General features: G+C 46.4%; 1 protein-coding gene across 1 annotated transcript in view; it reads left to right on the top strand.

The window, feature by feature from the left end:
• LOC118215670 (protein kinase C-binding protein NELL1-like) overlaps window positions 1-19960 on the top strand; it is a 297337-nt gene that overhangs the window by 54859 nt on the left and 222518 nt on the right. The window contains exon 3 of the mRNA XM_035396613.1: window positions 12356-12506. Coding sequence (XP_035252504.1) covers window positions 12356-12506 — 151 coding nt within the window. The remainder of the gene's footprint in view (window positions 1-12355; window positions 12507-19960) is intronic.

The raw sequence follows: 19960 nt of genomic DNA, 5'->3' as shown, positions 1-19960 counted from the left end.
GGAGAGCTGCTGGTTTTCTTTTAATCAGCAGGCAATTTAGCCCTTGGAAACAAGGTGTGCAGAGTCATTCGCCAATCAGAAGCTTAAATGGAACAGTTAAGTGCAGGAACACAGCGGTCCCTTGCCCTAGGACGCTGTTAGTGGGGTGGGAGGTGTGCTCCTCGAGCTGCATTTGGGAGGCCCACAGTCGGGGGAAATAGCACAGGCTGTACCAGCTCCACCGAGTCCCTCGGGCTTTGATCCGGGCCTCGAGTGCCGTGCGCTGTCTAAGCCCAAGCAGAAATCTGCTCTCAGGGCCTCCTGTGCCAGGCAAGTGTGGGCAGAGCAGGCTTTAGAACCCCCGGTGTGGAAGGGGGTGTACTTCTGTTCTGCTAGGGGACGGAGGGGGGGCGGGGGGCCTGTCTGTACTGGCCCCCGCAGCGGTGGAAGGCGCGAGCTTCCCACTCTGGCCGACACCAAGGCTGCTGTCCATCTTCAGATGCAGACTCAAGGCTCCGCCTCTTCAGAACACCTGTTGGTTGCCCGCCCATCCCCATCCACTCATACCTTTGGTACTAGTTTAGGTTATGATAGTTTTAATGATTTTAGGCTTTTCTTCTTACAGCCTGTAATCTGTACGTCATCAGGATTTGTGTTTTGGTTCCTGATTGGCATAGCTAATTTACCATTCTTTAATTTCTGTTAGCATGTCGTTAGCCAGTTTTGGCACTATTACCTCATATAAATGAGGGGAATGTGCTCCTCCATTGTAAGTGCATTGTAAGAGCTGTTGAATGAATGCAGTGTATTGTAATGCAATGTAATGGGATGCCATGGAGTGACATGCTGCAGCCATTTTGGCGTTACCACACACCTTGTCACATGACACCTCTTGGTATGGAAAGGGGGTCTTGCCAAACTCTCGCTGTCCCCTCAGCTGGAAATTCCACCACTGACTGTGCATGATGCCGTGTGCTTATTGGTGGGGAAGGTTCGCGGTCAGTTGCTAAGCAGATGACATCACCCACTCAAACCTTGGGGGGGGGGCAACGGGCCCATGGGGCCACCCAGTTGTGTAACCTGAGGCGCGAGAAAGCAGAACCAGCCTACTTCCCCCCCCCCCCCCCCCATTCCTCCTCCCCCCCAACTATTGTGACCAGCCTGTAGATTCACCCCCACCATCCCGAAGCTCTTTCAAGCAAACTAGGCCTCATAAAAACAGTATCATATTGTATTTATAGAAATAGATTTATATAGTAGGGCAAAAGAATATCAAGGCAAGCTGCAGCTGTCAATTGTTAGGCTGTGCGAAAACATTTTCTGCGCAAGATTTGTCCGGCCTTTGTGTGAAACACCAGCGAGGCACAGTACACAGGATTTGTTTGTCTGTCTGTAAATAAGATGACGGAAAACAGTTGATGGGTTTGCACAGGTATTGAAGGAACTCATCCATAAACTGAACTATGTTAGCCTGGTCCTGGGCCAATTTTATTGTGGTGGAATTGGAATATGTAAACACAAAAAAAGCATTCAGTATAGGCGGAAGAATCTTCATTTTTTTGTTTACGAAGTCAGAAGAGTGCTGGGAGGTCCGTGAGAACCTGCTCCTCTGTCTGTAGTTCTCAAGCAGGCCAGACGAAGGCCACACACGCGTTCGGTTGATTGGCAGCCGTGTCAGTAGTGCGTGCACTGTGTGTGGTCAGTGCTGCCGCTGTCCGTGGTTCTGAAGTCCTCTCTGCCTGAATAGGGACAATGAAATGGGGTCAGTGCTAACTGACGCATTGGGGCCAGACCTGAAGGAAACTGCCATTAGCCAGAAAGTAGAGCTTCTTTGTTCCAGCTTAACACCGCTGTGCTGATTTGTTACGGTCTATCTGCTGTTTAATCTTCTGCGACATGGCGTGGTTAGCCGATTCTGACGGCAGCCAATGAGGCGGAGCCGTTTCTGCTTCCGCTCCGCCCCTTTCCGGTATCACTGCTGCCCAGTGGATAATAATCTTCTTCTGCTCGGTGCCATGCAGTTAATGTAGGTTTGGAAGATCAACTTAAGATGCTGCTTTGGACTGTCTGTTGGATCAAACTGGTTCCGGTTGTCATTTTTGTGGTAATTTCAAAAAAGTAATTTTAGGAGAGAAACTTGGGCAACTTACAGACTTTGTTTACTGCCACCATTAATAGGCTCAGGAAAGGTCGTGTGACTGTTTCACTGTGAACAGGGTAGGGAAACCATTAAGTACCGATTTGGCTTGCACCTGTGAGGATTCTCGCCTTTGAGTCGAGAGAAATATGGTTTGATGTGCTGCTGGTGTGTATGTCACATGGTAGTACGGCAGTTTTACATTAAATGCATTTAGCAGACGCTCTTATCCGGTGCGACTTATGCAGCTTTTGCGTAGCATTGACATTGCATCAGTTTATCCAGCTGGATATGTACTGAAGCAACGCGGGTTAAGTACGAAGAGTAGGGAGTGTGGCTCTCATTGCAGTCGTAGTTTGGCGATGCGGGTCTTGTTCCGGTCTGGATTATTTCCTTCGCATCGGTTGCGCCTGTCGTGCCTGTCGCCCACAAAGATGCCCAGTCAAACCAAATCCGTGAAATGGAGAACTGGCACAGCTTTCTTTGGAACATATCCATACCACACGACGTGCACCTTTGTTTGTGCGCGTTCCAACGGGGATGTCCGTCTGTTCACGTTCTTTCCTCAGGCTGGTTGGTTTCCTGTGTGGTTCATTACGTTGGTGTCTTCAAATGATGTATTTTAAAACGCTGCTGCAGTTATATTAAATATGCAAATGAGACACCCCGAGGGGTCTTACAGGAGAGATTTTGAATCCCAGTGTCGCCCCCTGACTGCGCTTTGGATTAATAGGTTTATTTTGGGGGGGGGAAAAAAAGCAACAAGAAATGTAACTTCAACCACAGAGACGACTTGGAACGGATTGCACGTATTGCAGCGTCGCTGCTGTTAAGACCGGTGCTCCGTAGCGATTTTGATAGCGTTATGGAATCGGTGTGGCCCCTAAGGAGAGAAACCAGCCAACCAGAAACAAAACAGGCAAACACCATTCGAGGACTACGAATCCCACCGGTCTTAACTGCGCTTAATTAGAAGTTTATCGCGGCCACCGCTGGGCGAGGTTCGGCTTTTAGACCTTATAAAAGCTTTTATTTGCCCGCCCGTCTTCTGTGTGTTTAACGCTCCGGTCGCTCCGCGCGCGCCTTCGCGCTCGGAATTTAATAACGACGAGAAGTGATTACAGGTGCTTCAGAAAGGGGATTTTCAGCGGGGAACGCAGCTCGGCGAGAGAACTTCCGTGATTAGGCGGGAATGTCTCTCCTGTGGTCTTGACGGTAGTAAGCTGTTTTTAACAATGCGGTACATCTAGAGCGGTCCCCGTCTACCTTTTGTCGTTACCTTCAGGAAATGCCTCTCCCCCCGGCACTAAACCGATTCTCATTCCCCTCTTCCACGTCTTCCCTCTGTCTACCCTATATTCTCCTGCCCCAAAATTTTTTTAGATAGAAACGAAAATCCTTTCTGTACCTTCCCTTTCACACGTTCGTTTTAGTGACAAAGGATTGCCTGTCGCTGATGTGTTTTAGCCCTACCATTGGACCTCTTGTTAATGGCCACTTGGCATGTTTATGATTTAAGTATCTTGACATTTTCTTTGTTTGCACTCATTCTAAGTAGCCGGGGATAAAAGCGGCGCCTAAATGCCTAAAATTGTGAGCGTAAACGTAACAGGAGTGGATTGGTAGCGTGGATCTCCAAGGGGGGTGGAGGGGGTGGAGTCCTCCTCCAGATCAGAGGCGGAGTTTTGAGGTGACTGACAGCAGATAGCGGCGCGCCCCGCCGCGGCGCTAATCTTTCGACACAATCAGCGCTCTGCGGGCGACCGGACGCCTGCGACATCCAGCGGGGGGGTTCCCCTGCGCAGCGGGGCGTGAGTGGATCTAGTTTGGGGCCAGTGCCCTGCCATTCTGGGGTCTGGATTCAATCAACCTTGCGCGACACAGAAAGGCCTTATCTGTAAACATCCCCATTCATCTGTCACTACACTGCGGCCTAGATGTAATTGATTTGTGCTGAACTTTAACTTGCACATAAATACAAATCGTTTTTTTAAATTTTATTATTTATTCTTTTTACAAACAGTGTGAGGGGCTATTTCTGCTGATACTAAGCTGATTAAACTGTTCTCGTTTGTGTTTTAGAAAATAAAAGAAAAAAACCTTTTTTTTAATTTAAATTTGTTAAATGTTGATTGGCTCAGAATTTAAGGGTCTAATCAGGGAGCTGGAGAGTGCTTGTTGAGGCTGTGTAAGGTGAACTGCGGTGAAGATTAACTATTCTGGAATCAACTAGAAATCATGTTTCACTCGACCAAAACCATGAAAATATGTGGTCCACCTCATATTTTGAACGTAATTGTAAAAAATTCAATCACATTTCAAGTTGTACCATTTAACTGGTTACACCCAAAATGCAAAAGCACAAGCGCCATTTTGTGTTCTCTGCTGCAGTGGCTCCCAAACTTTTCAGACCCAAAGCACCCCAGGAAGTCATTTCCATTGCCAGGGCAGCCCAAAATGGCATGTCCATTTTGCAACACCTTATACACATGTTTTTAAATGATAAAGGAACACTGCTCTCACTATGAATTGGTAGTAAGTCATGTAAATCTGTATTATAGTCAGAAATAGATAAGCATGTCAAAATATGAAATCTGTTTCATTAAACAAATTCTATTTATTTTTTTAGAAATTCCATATTTAGATTTAGTGTCATGGTTGGCATGACTGCTTCTCCCATAGGAGATCAGGGTTGGAGCCTTAACAAATCCCTGCTGTTCCCTTTGTATCACTTATTTTTTTAAAATGTACGCAATAATGCGACAAGCTGCTTGGCATCATTACAACAAGCTATATCGCAGAATTATTTGATCAAATCAAGCCCAGCGGAAGGGACGGGGGGCAGGCAAGCTTAATGAGTTTTTTCTTTCAAATTTTTATTATCTCCGCCAGGCGGAGCCTAGAGGGGATCATGCGTTTGGTCGCGTGTGTTTGTGCGAGTGTGTGTGTTTGTGCGTGTGTGTGTGTGTGTGTGTCTCTGTCCGGAGCTAATCTCGCTTACTACTGGGCCGATCAGCCTACTATTTGTTGTGCATGCTGACAGCAGGCCAAGGACCTGAATTCTCCAATATTTTGCAAATCGGTCAACGACAAGTAATTTATTTGAATTAATTTCCATCGTTTTCCATTGAAATAGATTGAGTGCTAACTCCTAACCAGCCACTAGGGGCCGCAAGTGATCAACAGCTGCTTCCGTTTGGAATGCCTGGCGGAGATCTGCACTCTACTGAGTGCACTCTTCTAGTTCTTCATTAATCTTACTTTCTGTGGTGAAATTGACTAGACCAGTAGTCTAGCTAAAGTGTAAAAATGGGTCATTTTGGAGGATTTGGCCAAACATACTGTATTTAGACTCTCCTGATTAGAGATCAGTTTGTGCAGACAGAGGTTGAATGCGTGGAGGACCGAGTTCAGACAACTTCTAATATTTGCATTATGCGCTTAAAAATGCTCCATTATGAACTGAAAGCAGTTGGGCTTACAAATACTCCATTATGAATTGAAATCTGTTTTAAAAAATTATAAGTGTGATTTATTAGTTATATTATACTTTAAAATTTTTTATGTAACTTAACTTTCAAAGCACTTGGAGTGTCAACTTTGGGATGAAATTGATTTTGAATTTAACCATCTAAAATTGGTATTAATGTGAATATATTCAAATATCATTTGCATATGTTGACCTATTTTGTTTGGCGCAATATGCAATTTAATATGCAGAGATGCTGCCTCTAATCTGTTGTAGGTCTAAGAATTATCGTCTAAAAGGGTGTAGTGTAACACAAAACGTTGACGTATTGAAAATGCAGTTTTTTTTTTTTTTCAGTTATGCAGCAGTAGGTCTTCACTGTATTCATTCTATTCATGCAACTGGAAAATTTTCTCAAATAATGAAACTGACCCATGCAACAAATGAAGCCAGACAGCAAGTAAAGCACATTGTCTGAGTGATGTAATTTTTCATGCCTTGGAATTCATTAAGCACAGTACAAGATGGCACAATAGGCCATAAGTGCATTTCAACATTGTCCAAAACTTCTAAATTATCATTTTCAACATAGATACCTGTACCTGCTTATCCTGGGCATCCTTCCATTGTCTGTACCCGCTTATCCTGGGCATCCATCCATTATCTATACCAGCTTACCCTGGGCATCCATCCATTATCTGTACCCACTTATCCTGGGTATCCATCCATTATCTGTACCCACTTATCCTGGGCATACATCCATTATCTGTACCGGCTCATCCTGGGCATACACCCATTATCTATACCCGCTTATCCTGGGCATCCATCCATTATCTGTACCCTCTTACCCTGGGCATCCATCCATTATCTGTACCCGCTTACCCTGGGCATCCATCCATTATCTGTACCCGCTTATCCTGGGCAGGGTCGCAAGGGGAGCTGGAGCCTATCCCAGCATGCCACTCTGCAGGACGGCACACACACTTTTCACTCGTCTATGAGTCAAGCCTGCATGTCTTTGGACTGTGGGATGAAGCCGGAGCACCCACAGGAAACCCACACAGACACGGGGAGAACATGCAAACCCAGGATTTGAACCCAGGGCCTTCTTGCTGTGTGGCGACAGCGCTACCCAGAGCCACCCCCATGCCACCCCTAGGGAAAATCATATAAAATAAAACGTGTTCAAACTGCCTGCACTACACTAATACAAATTTAGTCAATTGTTTCATTGCTTCAGAACAAGAGGGAAACATATTTTCATGGTAACATTCCTGCTGTTTGAGTTACGATAGATAGTGCTGGACACGCATCACTTCATATTGGCAAGGGAAAAAAGATGCTTAACTTGTTGACTGCTGCTAACTTTAGCCTGTTTTGTGCCATGTGATGTGACTGGACGTTATGATCGATAGCTACCCACAGCTCGTAACTTGTTGACTGTGGCTAACTTTAGCCTGTTTTGTGCCATGTGATGTGACTGGACGTTATGTTCGATAGCTTCCCACAGCTCGTAACTAGTTGACTGTGGCTAACTTTAGCCTGTTTTGTGCCATGTGATGTGACTGGACGTTATGTTCGATAGCTTCCCACAGCTCGTAACTAGTTGACTGTGGCTAACTTTAGCCTGTTTTGTGCCATGTGATGTGACTGGACGTTATGTTCGATAGCTTCCCACAGCTCGTAACTAGTTGACTGTGGCTAACTTTAGCCTGTTTTGTGCCATGTGATGTGACTGGACGTTATGTTCGATAGCTGCCCACAGCTCGTAGGCATTGAAAATGGAGGTGCGTTCATGAACGTGATGGCGCGTGAATGACACGCTCAGAATATTTTAGACAGATCTACAAGGCGCCCCTGGAGAGATCCCACGGCAGTGGGCACCCATTTCGAAAAGCTCTGCTGTGCTACCGTATTCTTTACATATGTAAATAGCTTGTGAAGATTAGAGCAATAAAACTGCTTTTTAAAAAAAAATAAATTAAAAAAACTCTTGGGCCTGTGCGTCCTTGTGAGACATGAATGTTAATTAGTTTGGAAGGTTTGGCCGCCGTGGGACTTCCTTCCAGCGTTGTTGTTTCGATGAGTTGAGGGCTTTTGCCTTCCCCTAACAAGCAAAAGTTTACAAGTTCAAGAAGAGGACCCGCAGTTCCCATGGGGACACAACGGTGTGTACAGATTTCACGGTTTCCATAATGAATACCTAGCGCTGCCATCAATGGAAAACGGCGTGGCGAATCGCAGAATGTTTTCCCACAGGGTTGGGTTCCAAGGGGGACCTTTTCTGTTTTCGTCGCACATTCTTCAAGAAACCGACAGAAATAGGTATCGATTTTTTTTAAAGAAGCTCTGTACCGCTGCCTCAAAACAATTCCAGCAATTTGTCTCTGGTTCTTTGCACATTTCTGTGCAAGACCGCCACAGCAAAGAACCAGGCTGTATTAAAGAGAGTGAGTTAGGGCGATGAAGGGCTGATACAGAGTCAGTTTGCTCAAAACCGCGGCTGCATTAAAAATGAGCATTTAGAGTCCTGGGGACTGATCCAGAGTCAGTTTGCCTGACACAGCTGCTGCATTAAAAAATGAGCATTTAGAGTCCTGGGGACTGATCTAGAGTCAGTGTGCTTGACACTGCGGCTGCTTTAAAAATGAGCATTTAGAGTCCTGAGGACTGATCCAGAGTCAGTTTGCTTGACACTGCGGCTGCTTTAAAAATGAGCATTTCGAGTCCTGAGGACTGATCCAGAGTCAGTTTGCCTGACACTGCGGCTGCTTTAAAAATGAGCATTTCGAGTCCTGAGGACTGATCCAGAGTCAGTTTGCTGACGCCATGGCTGCATTATGACCCTCAGCTGTGCAGTTGTCTCTGCCCGGCTCCCTTAGGACCCCAAAATCGCTCAGCTGAGCAGCAGCTGCTGCCGGGGTCAAAGGGCAGCCGGTGGGGATGCTGGGATAGACTCGTTCTCTCTCGGAGGAGCGATCAGCATGGGGCGAGCCTCCGTTATTATTTTCAGCTCCTCTCCTAGAGAGCTGCTTATTGCTCTCTGTAGTGCCTCTGTTCTTCTCTTCTGGATGTCTCTAATGCAACCATTGAGAAAAAAGACAAGAGGAGAAATAGCCTGTTTATAGGTTTTGAAAATAGTTTGCTTGTTTCCATGAAAGGATAGAATAGAGTAGTCATTAAGGGCTCTCTTTTCTGGAATCGATGTCGTCTCGGGTGCATGGGAGTAGTCATTGTCACGGGAGCACTGGGCGTGGCCACTGAATTTTCGTGTTTGGGTGACCAGAGGCACGGAGCACACAGCTCAAAGTGCACCGCACAGGTTGAAAATGGGCTGGATTACGATGAATCAGTGGAGCTGAATTCACTCATAGCCAATCAAATGGCCTCTTTTCATTCCCTTTAAGCACCCTGGCCTACTGCCGGTGGTATATTTAAACGGCCAAATCGACAACTGCTAACAAATGATTTCACCTCGCGACGTTATGCTCTGATTTTATACTCAAAACTTTTAACACTTCACTTTCTGTTCTGCTTTTGCTGCGTTAGTTATTACCTTTATACCTTCTGCGCCTGCTGCTCCATCATGCCTACAAACTGAAACAAGGAATCGTCATGCAAACGGGTGTATGACCAAGGAAATCACAGAAATATAACAGAGCTTTTTCTGTCTTAGCGATTTGTCAAATCGTCCTCGAATCGCCTCTGCAAATAGCCTCCTTAATTCGCAGGAGCGTCATGCACAAATCACTTATCAAAGCCGTTTTAGTATTAGGCCTGACACTGATATGTATGTAGGTGTTACCAGCCTAATAAGTCGATTGCCAGGTCTTTTTTTGAAGCTGACAATTTTTGGGAAACGTTCATGTGAATGTTGTTCTCGGTACGTCATGGCACACACATTAATTTTAACTGAAGGCACATAATTAAAATGAAAAGATCGTTCGAGTTCAAGCTGTGTTTATTGTCATTCTCCTCATTGGAGACGGGGTGTAAGCAAAAGAACCGAATACAGTCCCCCTGGGACCACAGTTCAGTACAGAAGCGGCCATAAACTATTAAATCAGAAGTAAATAGAAAAATCTAAATTATTGAAAAGACAAAAGACAATTAACAATAAAGGCAAAATATAAATCCCAAAATCAGGAAAAAATACATATCTCATTCAAATTGGACAGCATATGATCCATGGAAGGCTTTTGAATAGGCTGTGATCATGCTCGCATTACACGAGGAAGCCCCAAAATTAACCATCTGCCCAATCTGCTGGAGCTGCAAGCTTCACCATAGCTCTGGTCTGGGCAGGCGGATGGTGAGAGGGCAAATTACAGAACAGAAGGACCGGAAAATTGCAATGAGCTGCACCAGAATTGCAGTCCGCTGCTCAATCTAAACTGACATACCCCCAATTCCGTGCACAGCAAGTCAGGAAGTTACCAAAACACCATGCGCTGGCCAGAAAATAGAGCCCCAAGAATTCTAAAAATGAAATTCTAGAAAGATCTCCCAGACATGAGTTACATTATATTTATACTTATATAAATTACTTAAAGCACTAAAATACATGGTTTACAATGCTAAATCAGAAACTTAATCAGCATATTAAATTAAACTTGAAAATGAAGGTGTGTACATGCAAACGTAGGCAGCTAAAACACATTGAGGCCGTGTGGTGCTGTCAGAAGAAAAAGACGTCTGCTCTTGCCTGGTGAGTGCAGCAGCAGAAGGAGCTGGGTCGAGAAAGCTGGCTGCTGGTGTTTGGGTTTGTCATGTTGCCCAGGGGAGCATTAAAAGCTCTGCACATGGACAGGGCTGTGCCACTTCTCCTCTCTGAACATGCTGTCACATAACTGGAACTGTGATCTGCAAAGACAGAGCGTGCATTCCACACGCACACGCACACACACACACACACGCACACGTGCACACACACACACACCTACACACACGTGCACACACACACATGTACACGCACACACATACACACACGCCACCTCATTTCTTCACCAATCCTGTCTTACCGAATCAGGTCAAAGAACAGGAACAATCGGCGAGACGTGTAGCTCGGTCCATTGGGGGCTTACTCTTGAGCCATATGCAAGTCTGTGGGCGGGGTTTAATCACCTGCGTCTGTGGGCGGGGTTTAATCACCTGCATCCGTGGGCGGGGTTTAATCACCTGCGTCTGTGGGTGGGGTTTAATCCCTTGAGTCCATGGGTGGGGTTTAATCACCTGCGTCTGTGGGTGGGGTTTAATCCCTTGAGTCCATGGGTGGGGTTTAATCCCCTGAGTCCATGGGTGGGGTTTAATCCCCTGAGTCCATGGGTGGGGTTTAATCACCTGCGTCTGTGGGTGGGGTTTAATCCCTTGAGTCCATGGGTGGGGTTTAATCCCCTGAGTCCATGGGTGGGGTTTAATCCCCTGAGTCCATGGGTGGGGTTTAATCCCCTGAGTCCATGGGTGGGGTTTAATCCCCTGAGTCCATGGGTGGGGTTTAATCCCCTGAGTCCATGGGTGGGGTTTAATCACCTGCATCCATGGGTGGGGTTTAATCACCTGCGTCTGTGGGCGGGGTTTAATCACCTGCGTCCGTGGGCGGGGTTTAATCACCTGCGTCCGTGGGCGGGGTTTAATCACCTGCGTCCGTGGGCGGGGCTTAACCCCCTGCATCCGTGGGCGGGGCTTAACCCCCTGCGTCTGTGGGCGGGGCTTAACCCCCTGCGTCTGTGGGCGGGGCTTAACCCCCTGCGTCTGTGGGCGGGGCTTAACCCCCTGCGTCTGTGGGCGGGGCTTAACCCCCTGCGTCTGTGGGCGGGGCTTAACCCCCTGCGTCTGTGGGCGGGGCTTAACCCCCTGCGTCTGTGGGCGGGGCTTAACCCCCTGCGTCCGTGGGCGGGGCTTAACCCCCTGCGTCTGTGGGCGGGGCTTAACCCCCTGCGTCTGTGGGCGGGGCTTAACCCCCTGCGTCTGTGGGCGGGGCTTAACCCCCTGCGTCTGTGGGCGGGGCTTAACCCCCTGCGTCCGTGGGCGGGGCTTAACCCCCTGCGTCCGTGGGCGGGGCTTAACCCCCTGCGTCCGTGGGCGGGGCTTAACCCCCTGCGTCCGTGGGCGGGGCTTAACCCCCTGCGTCCGTGGGCGGGGCTTAACCCCCTGCGTCCGTGGGCGGGGCTTAACCCCCTGCGTCCGTGGGCGGGGCTTAATCCCCTGCGTCCGTGGGCGGGGCTTAACCCCCTGCGTCTGTGGGCGGGGCTTAACCCCCTGCGTCTGTGGGCGGGGCTTAACCCCCTGCGTCTGTGGGCGGGGCTTAACCCCCTGCGTCCGTGGGCGGGGCTTAATCCCCTGCGTCTGTGGGCGGGGTTTAATCCCCTGCTGCAGCTCTCCCAGCTGTGGGCTCTTCCCTGTCTGCTTTCTACCTGTCTGGAAAAAAACAAAAATAAATGAATAGAAAATGAACCGTGTGGACTGTAGTCTCCAGTAGGCCACTCAGAATTTTAGAAGTGGCCTAATCTGGCCTACCTGAAACTTATATAAACCACTGGCCTACAGACATAACATAATTCTAAGACTGGGTGGGTGAAAAAAAGAATTTCGGTTTAAATTTATTTGTGGTTATTTTGCCATTGTAATAACGAATGTGTTTTGTCTGTTGGTGATGTAAACTGTGGTGTACAGAGCAGGTCGTTTAGGAATTGTCAGGGTCATATAAGGTCAGTCGTCTGCCGCAGTCCCCTCATGTCTTCCCTTTCTCTCTCTCTCTCTCTCTCTCCCAGATGTGCAGAGAGCGGTTCATGCTCCCGCTCAGGTCACCGAGAAGGTGGTTCAGCTGTTCAAGAACAAAAGCGAGTTCACCTTCCTGGCCTCCGTCCAACAGAAGTCATCGACGTCGGGAGTCATTCTGTCCGTCCACGAGTCCGAGCACAGGTATCCCCTTCGCTGCTCAATCTCTCCTCTTTTTAAAGAGCATCTGTGTGACACTTCGTTGTAGAGCTGATTAATCTTTCCTTTTTAAAGAACATCTGTGTGACTCTTCATTGTAGAGAGCTGATCAATCTCTCCATTTTTTAAAGAGCGTCTGTGTGACTCTTCATTGTAGAGAGCTGATCAGTCTCTCCTGTTTTTAAAGAGCGTCTGTGTGACTCTTCGTTGTAGAGAGCTGATCAATCTCTTCTTTTTAAAGAGCGTCTGTGTGACTCTTCGTTGTAGAGAGCTGATCAATCTCTTCTTTTTAAAGAGCGTCTGTGTGACTCTTCATTGTAGAGAGCTGATCAGTCTCTTCTTTTTAAAGAACATCTGTGTGACTCTTCATTGTAGAGAGCTGATCAGTCTCTTCTGCTTTTAAAGAACATCTGTGTGACTCTTCATTGTTGAGAGGTGATCAATCTCTTCTTGTTAATGAGCATCTGTGTGACTCTTCGTTGTAGAGAGCTGATCAATCTCTTATTTTTAAAGAGCGTCTGTGTGACTCTTCGTTGTAGTGTTTCTCAATCTCTCCTCTTTTTAAAGACCATCTGTGTGACTTCATTGTAGAGAGCTGATCAATGTCTCCTCTTTTTAAAGAGCATCTGTGTGACTTTTCGTTGTAGGGCTGCTCAATCTCTCTTTTTTTAAAAGAGCATCTGTGTGACTCTTCATCATAGAGAGCTGATCAATTTCTCTTCTTTGTAAAGAGCATCTGTGTGACTCTTCATCGTAGAGAGCTGATCAATTTCTCTTCTTTGTAAAGAGCATCTGTGTGACTCTTCATCGTAGAGAGCTGATCAATTTCTCTTCTTTGTAAAGAGCGTCTGCGCGTCTCTTCGTCGTAGAGCTGCTCGGACTCCCCTCTTTTTTTAAAGAGCGCGTGCGTGCGAAACGCGGCCTTCGACCTGCCGAAGAATCCCGGCCTCGTTAACGCGAAAGAAATTCGCTCGAGTGCCCCATCCCTCCGGCGGGAAGATCAATCCCAGATCATTTCGGGTAACGCGCGCCGCGCGCAAACGGCACACAGAAAACGTTTCCGACGCTCTTTTCCCGAGCGCGCTCCGCATTTGGGTTCTCGAAAAACGAGACGGCCGGGCGGTCGGCCAAACTGCGGCCGTTCGGCGTTCCGAATCGTCCGCGGAGAAGCGCGCGTTCCGAGCCGCGGTGGGATCGTTCGCCCGAGTAAATGAGCGCCTGCCGGAATTTAAAAAAACGTAATCGGAAAATAGGAGTAGCAGCAGCCGATACACTGCCAATATACCAAAAAAAGAAAGGTTTTTATGTACATTTGCTCACTCAAGTACGCGGTGTGTTCACATTTGCTCCTCAATTTAAACTTAATAGCATCTATTTATTTTCTGTCCTTCGTCCTGGTAATGAAGCCAGCCACGTGCTATGGGGTAGTGGCAGGTAAAGTTCAGGAGCTCGAGTGGGGTTTTTTCCATTGGGCGTTGATATCCAAGCCCAGATCACTGGTTTTAATCTTTTTTTTTTTTTTTTTTTTTTCAAAGTACAAAATGTTGTACAAGCACTCATACTGTTTCACTGTTTCTGCTAAAAACATAGCTGAAATGATGAAATGTCATAATATTGTGCTTTCATATTTTATCAGTAGTTTAATTAACTGGCATTAACTGGCGGTAGTGTTAGTTTGCTAGTGAGTGAATCCTGTTCAAAGCTTTTGTTTCATAATATATAATTATTTGGAGTCAAAAGTATCATTAGCTTTACTTCTATGATACTTGGGCATGTAAACACACACACACAAACACAGACACACACACACACAATATTAGTTTTTTGGTGATGTTATGGCTTTATAGTCTGTATTTACTCATTGCTAACTGGTGACAGTTTGAGTCTGTTCACTCAACCACACTTAAAACAGAAATATTGAGCTTGATATTAAGTATGACTGTTTTAAGAAAAGCGCAAGATAATACATACAGTCAACAGTTTACACATGGTTTCGACATTTTCTTGGCCTGAACATAGATACTGTTTTTGCATTGAACGCTGTAATGAGTATTCACGTAAAAAAAGCACTTGAACCTAGTGATTGAGCGTTCTCCATACGGCGAATAAGTATATTTCATTTTAATCAACGCGTAAATGTTTTCTGGTGGGTAATCGGACCTGCGTACAGAAGGCCTGACGTGCCCCAGAGTTCTGCGCGAAGCAGTGCCGGAGATTAAAAAGACTCTGTGTCGCCTGTGTCGCCTGTGTCGCCTGTGTCGCCTGTGTCGCCTGTGTCGCCTGTGTCGCCTGTGTCCTGCTAAAACGCAGGATTGAGCCAGTCAAAAAAAAAACAAAAAAAAAATTGTACTTGAGCAAATGGATGGACAAATCAGCTTGCCATCCTTTAGAGAACATCATGGAGAAAAAAAAAAAATTAAAAAAATTCCACCCCAAATTCGGAGTGGCAGGCCCTCTCGCTGCGTGGGAGTCCATTTTAAGTCGGCGCAGCGTGAATGATCTCGGGGAGTTTTTCCATAAGCGGAACTTTCTGAGGCGTTTGCGCTCTGCCGTGAGTGCCGTTCGTTGTCTAGACTGATTGTTTGCCCGTTTCCCAGTTTTTGAAAGAGCAAACGACGCCCACGCAGCCCCGCACGATGAGGCGGGGGGGATTCTTTTTTTGGGCTCGCTCTCACAAAGCCGGGAAAGGCGCTACCCTTTTGTTGCTGGCAAATGAGGCCGAAAGGCGGCAGCGGGTCTGTGTACCGGTCGCCCTTCCGGAATGAAAGGGTAAGTGGCGGCCTGGGTCGCGGGCGAGGGAGTAAATTGCAGGGCGCTTTTTTTAAATCGGGCCGATCCGATTGGCCCCCCGAAAGAGGGGGGCCGGGAGGCCTGCTGGGAAGGCCAGCTATGTTTACCGGCCGTACCTGCCCCGCTCACCAGGTATCACCTGGCAACGGGCCCCTCCCCCCCCGGTTACCACCTCACCCTCATGGGAAACAAGCTGGAGATCTCCAAGGTAACGTGGCTAAATATACTCCCGATACAAAACGTGAGCTAAACTGAAGCATGGCAAAATCTCCCCAGAGCCCCAGTCACCGCCCACCCCACACACCCGCCCCCCACCCCGCCTCCCAATGAAAGTGATACAGCGTCTAAAAAAACTGTTGTTGTTTCATTATTCACAGAATAAGCGTGTTTATTTTAAACTTGCCTTAAAACTGTTGAAAATATCTATAAAAATTTAGCATTTTCACAACGGCATTTCAATGATCACGTCTACATGCGCTTAGTTATTCCGATCCTATTCGGAATACTCAAGTATTCCGGTTACGATACGGCCCATGGTAAACGCTTCATTTAGAAAAATGAAACCAGGTTAAGCTTTTATTCCCAATATGTGAAATCCAAGGTTGCACATACCGATAATAATCCAAAAATGAAAACCATGTAAACACCTTTTTCCATTTATGATTTTGAAAAACGATCCACGCATGCATGCATATGGTATCTTGGGTGTAAAAATGTTGCAGCAAGCGTGAAGCCCTCACTTCTGGAGCAACAATGAAGTCGTAATTTCTCTATTGAAAGAAAATATCAAAATAGTGATTTGTTTAAGGCTGCAGTGGATGAAAATGAAAGATGTGGAACCACAGAACAAAGTAAACTGGTGGAAGACCCTGAAAGCAGTGTATTTTAAGTTGGGCTGTTGGCGTTAGCACGTTAGCTCATGTGATTCTTTTTAATTAAAATGAATTACAATACAGTTGTTAAAGATAGGATGGTTTATTGGAAATCTGGTCATAGATAGGATGGCAGGTGGGAATTCTGGTCATAGATTTTCACCTGTGGGGACCTCCACTGCCAAAATAAAATGAATACGATTAATTGCGTTTTACAAGTGTAATGTGTTCAACACGTTAATCATCAAAAATGCATAATTTGAAGCGTAAATCTGGAACGCTCTAATTCTAAGGATAAAACATCAGCGGTTCTCAGCAAACTATGTTTAAACTACTTCATGCACAAGGAAGAATTACTTTGTCGCTGTACTTTCTCATTGAACGAAGAGTGTAAACGGAATATTCCTCTAAGCATCGATACGGGAATAAGGTTGGGTTATTCTTTTTGTGACGCGTGCAAACGGCATAATCAGACTATGACCGCAACCGGAATAAGGATCGTTATTCAGAATATGGTGTGGCGCAAAAAAAAACAAAAAAAAAAACAGGGTTGGCTGTTGTTGTTGGCTGTTGCTAGACCGGTCTACGGTTTTCATGCGATGAACGTCAGCTGAACCCGAGCGCGTACGAAAGCCAAAGGAAGTGAGGATGGCTTCCTCGCGAACGAGCTCTTTCTGTTTTTATTCAGTTGTTTTATCACACGGCTCCTCTCTCAGACGCACACCAGGGCAGCGGCGCCTGCCTTCGGCTGTTAGGAGAGATTAGCGATGAGGTGAAAGCACATCCAAACAGGGAACTGCTTTTATTTTAATGAGCAAACTAACGATCGTCACAGAACACGTCCCCCTAAATCCACCGCTCAATTACCCAGAGTGCACTTCTACAAACAATGCTATTATTTAAAATGCTTCTCAACCTCGCTCGGGTAGTTACTGTCGGCATTTGTTCTATTTATCATAGGAAATCAGTGGGATTAAAATGAAGCAAGGAGATGACACAAGAATAGGAGTAGGAAATTGAACGTTTAAAGAAGTAAACCAAAAAATGTGACAGGGTACTACAATTGTTTGGTAATTGGACTTTTATTTGAGAGGTTGCAGGCTTGACTTTCTTCTTCCTTCTTCATTTTCCTGTTTCTAGTCCTCTAATTATTAATTGTCCTCTGGTCAATACCTACTTCAGTTAATGTTATACTTTAGCAAGTCACAATACCGGTTCATTGTTTATAGAAGCCAATAGCGAAGCAAGCTCGTCCACTTGCTTGAAGGATTTGTTAGAAAACATAGAAACCATTTAATTGAGATTGTTACATGTCTTTTTAAGCTCTGTACTTTTGGATATTTTCAAAGGTAGGACTATTATACCACCATGTTTCACAGTCTAACAACAAACTACGCTTTCTCTGTTTTCGTTTTTTTGCTTTACCCTCAGGACTAAGTATCAGGTCTGAAGTTATTAAAAATGAGTTTGTTCTATGTTTTGTAGTAAAAAAAAAAAAGCATAAGCAAGAAAAAGAAATACCGACATAATAAAAATGATTGCTGGTCATTTGAGACACATCACCATTCGTTTTTGAAAATTTTTAATTTCAAGAACATTTTTGCATTAAACTTACATCCCGGCTGAGAATGCCCAGCAGCCATTATTTGGAAGTGACTCCCGTCACCCAGACGTGTGTTTTTTTTCTTCTCGTTTCGGGAGGGCGCAGACTGAGCGCGTGCAGTCGGCCGCCGCGTCGCACCGCTCGGAGACTGACCGGCCGAGCGGGGGGGGGGGGGGGGGGGGGGGGAAGCCGTTTCCGTGGCGATGGCTGACTTCTGGTGGCCGGTGCAGTCAGTAATGCGCGGTGAAGCAGGAGAAACCACGCTGACTGAACACCCCCCCCCACCCCCCACCCCACCCTTCCATGGGTGGCATTCAGGACGATTACACACTGTGCTGCGCTAACCCTTTTTCCAAGGAGCGCACTAATGAATCCCAATTTGCTGCGCTCCTAAATACATTTTTTCCAGTTAGCGCACATCGGTTTTCAGGAGCAAATGGGGGCGCACCGTCGAGCTCTGCTCGTAGCTGTGACCGGGATTCAGTTCTAGACCTCAGGGAACACCACTGCGCTAAAGGGCCAGCTACTGGGCTGGGGGGGGTCAATAGAACAGCCCCCACCGTAGCTGTGCTCAGCCCTACAGGGACTCTGGAATGAACTCCCTGAAGAACTTAAACAGGCCCAAACTCCAAATACATTCAAAACTAGGCTTAAGACCTTCATGTTCTGCAGTATCTATGACTAATTAAGTTTTATTAAATGTCTTATTTATTTGTACTTTTTATCTATTCCTGTTACTCTATTTATCTTATTATCTTATTACTTTATTTATATTATTTTTATTATATATACACTTGTATTGTTTGACCTGTCCTCCTTGTTCTCTATTTTTATGCACTGTGTAAAGCACTTTGAATTGCCATTGTTGTATGAATTGTGCTATATAAATGAACTTGCCTTGCCTTGCCTACAGTAAAAGAATTAGGATGAATCAGATATTGTTAAGATTTCCGGAAGAATCTGCCTGCTGCCCGCCGCCTACTCAGCCCAGATTGCGGTTGGGGTCTCTGGTCTGTTCCTGTCATAGCTGCAGCCTCTCTCTCTTCACTGGCCTCCCTGCCTCCACCATCAGGCCTCTGCAGCTCACCCCCCCCCCCCTCCCAAATGCTCCCTCACCACCTCCTCCTCCGCTGCTCTCCACTGGCTAGCCCTATCCAGGGGCCTACACCTGGGATTTTGGAATCCCTGAAAGGCTCTCACATTGGGGCCCACCAGCCCAGAAAATCTTATGTTCTAATATTTTTTGAGGGCCCCTGTCAGTCAGTATCCATCCATGCTAGTTGTAAAACCTTGGCGCTAGCCAACCAGGCTACCAATGATACCGTCCCTTCGAACCATCAGAAGTGTGCTCCAGCCAGACCCTTCAGTTCTGCAACCTCAGGACGGCTGGCTCCGCCCCCTCTCAGCACCTGCACCCCCGGTAGCAGTCACTGCCTGCTCTGGCCCCTCGTTGGAGGAATGAGCTTCCCATCGGGGAGTCAGAAGCGCAAGAACTGCTTCAGCCTACACCTCGGCTCCTCCCCCCTCGCTGCTCTCTCAGCTCTTTAGCCAGCCCCAACACCTGAGCACGTGCAGCCTTTTTTCACAGCGTGTGTAGCATAGTACTCATTATAGGGTCCTTTTGTTCCTGTAGTTGACAAGCTGTCAGTCAAGTCTGAACTTTTTTTGCACTTGCTGTCTCTTTGGACAATACTTCCCCCTCCTAAACTTTGACCCCTGACCTTTGACCTTGTGTTTGTATTGTAAGTGTCTCTGGGTAAGAGTGCCTGCTCCATGCCGGTGAAGTGTGTGTCTACACGGTGTCAGCGTTCCAGTTAGTGGCTGAACAATACGTATTAGCAGTATGTATTTTAACAAGGCATCACCTTCCCTTGTTGACATATGTGTAAGCCACTGTATCTCATGAATAAATTAATAAATATATTCAAGTGTGCAAACAATCGAAGTAGATGCCTTTGGAGTTTGTTTAGCAGAATGTGGAAGCATACATAATTTAAATAAATAAATAAACCCTGCATGGTTGCTTCATCAAGAGAGGGCACACTGACTGTATATAAACATTACATCCCTCAATTAAATAGTGCTGTCTGCTCACACAATATCTTTAATGAAAAGTAAAGTCCAAATACTGTACACTCAACTTCAAAAGAAGTGGTCAGACGGCCTCCCTTTGA

Source organism: Anguilla anguilla, chromosome 16, assembly GCF_013347855.1.
Source record: "Anguilla anguilla isolate fAngAng1 chromosome 16, fAngAng1.pri, whole genome shotgun sequence".
Classification (NCBI taxonomy): domain Eukaryota; kingdom Metazoa; phylum Chordata; class Actinopteri; order Anguilliformes; family Anguillidae; genus Anguilla; species Anguilla anguilla.
This window is presented reverse-complemented; position numbering and strand designations above follow the sequence as displayed.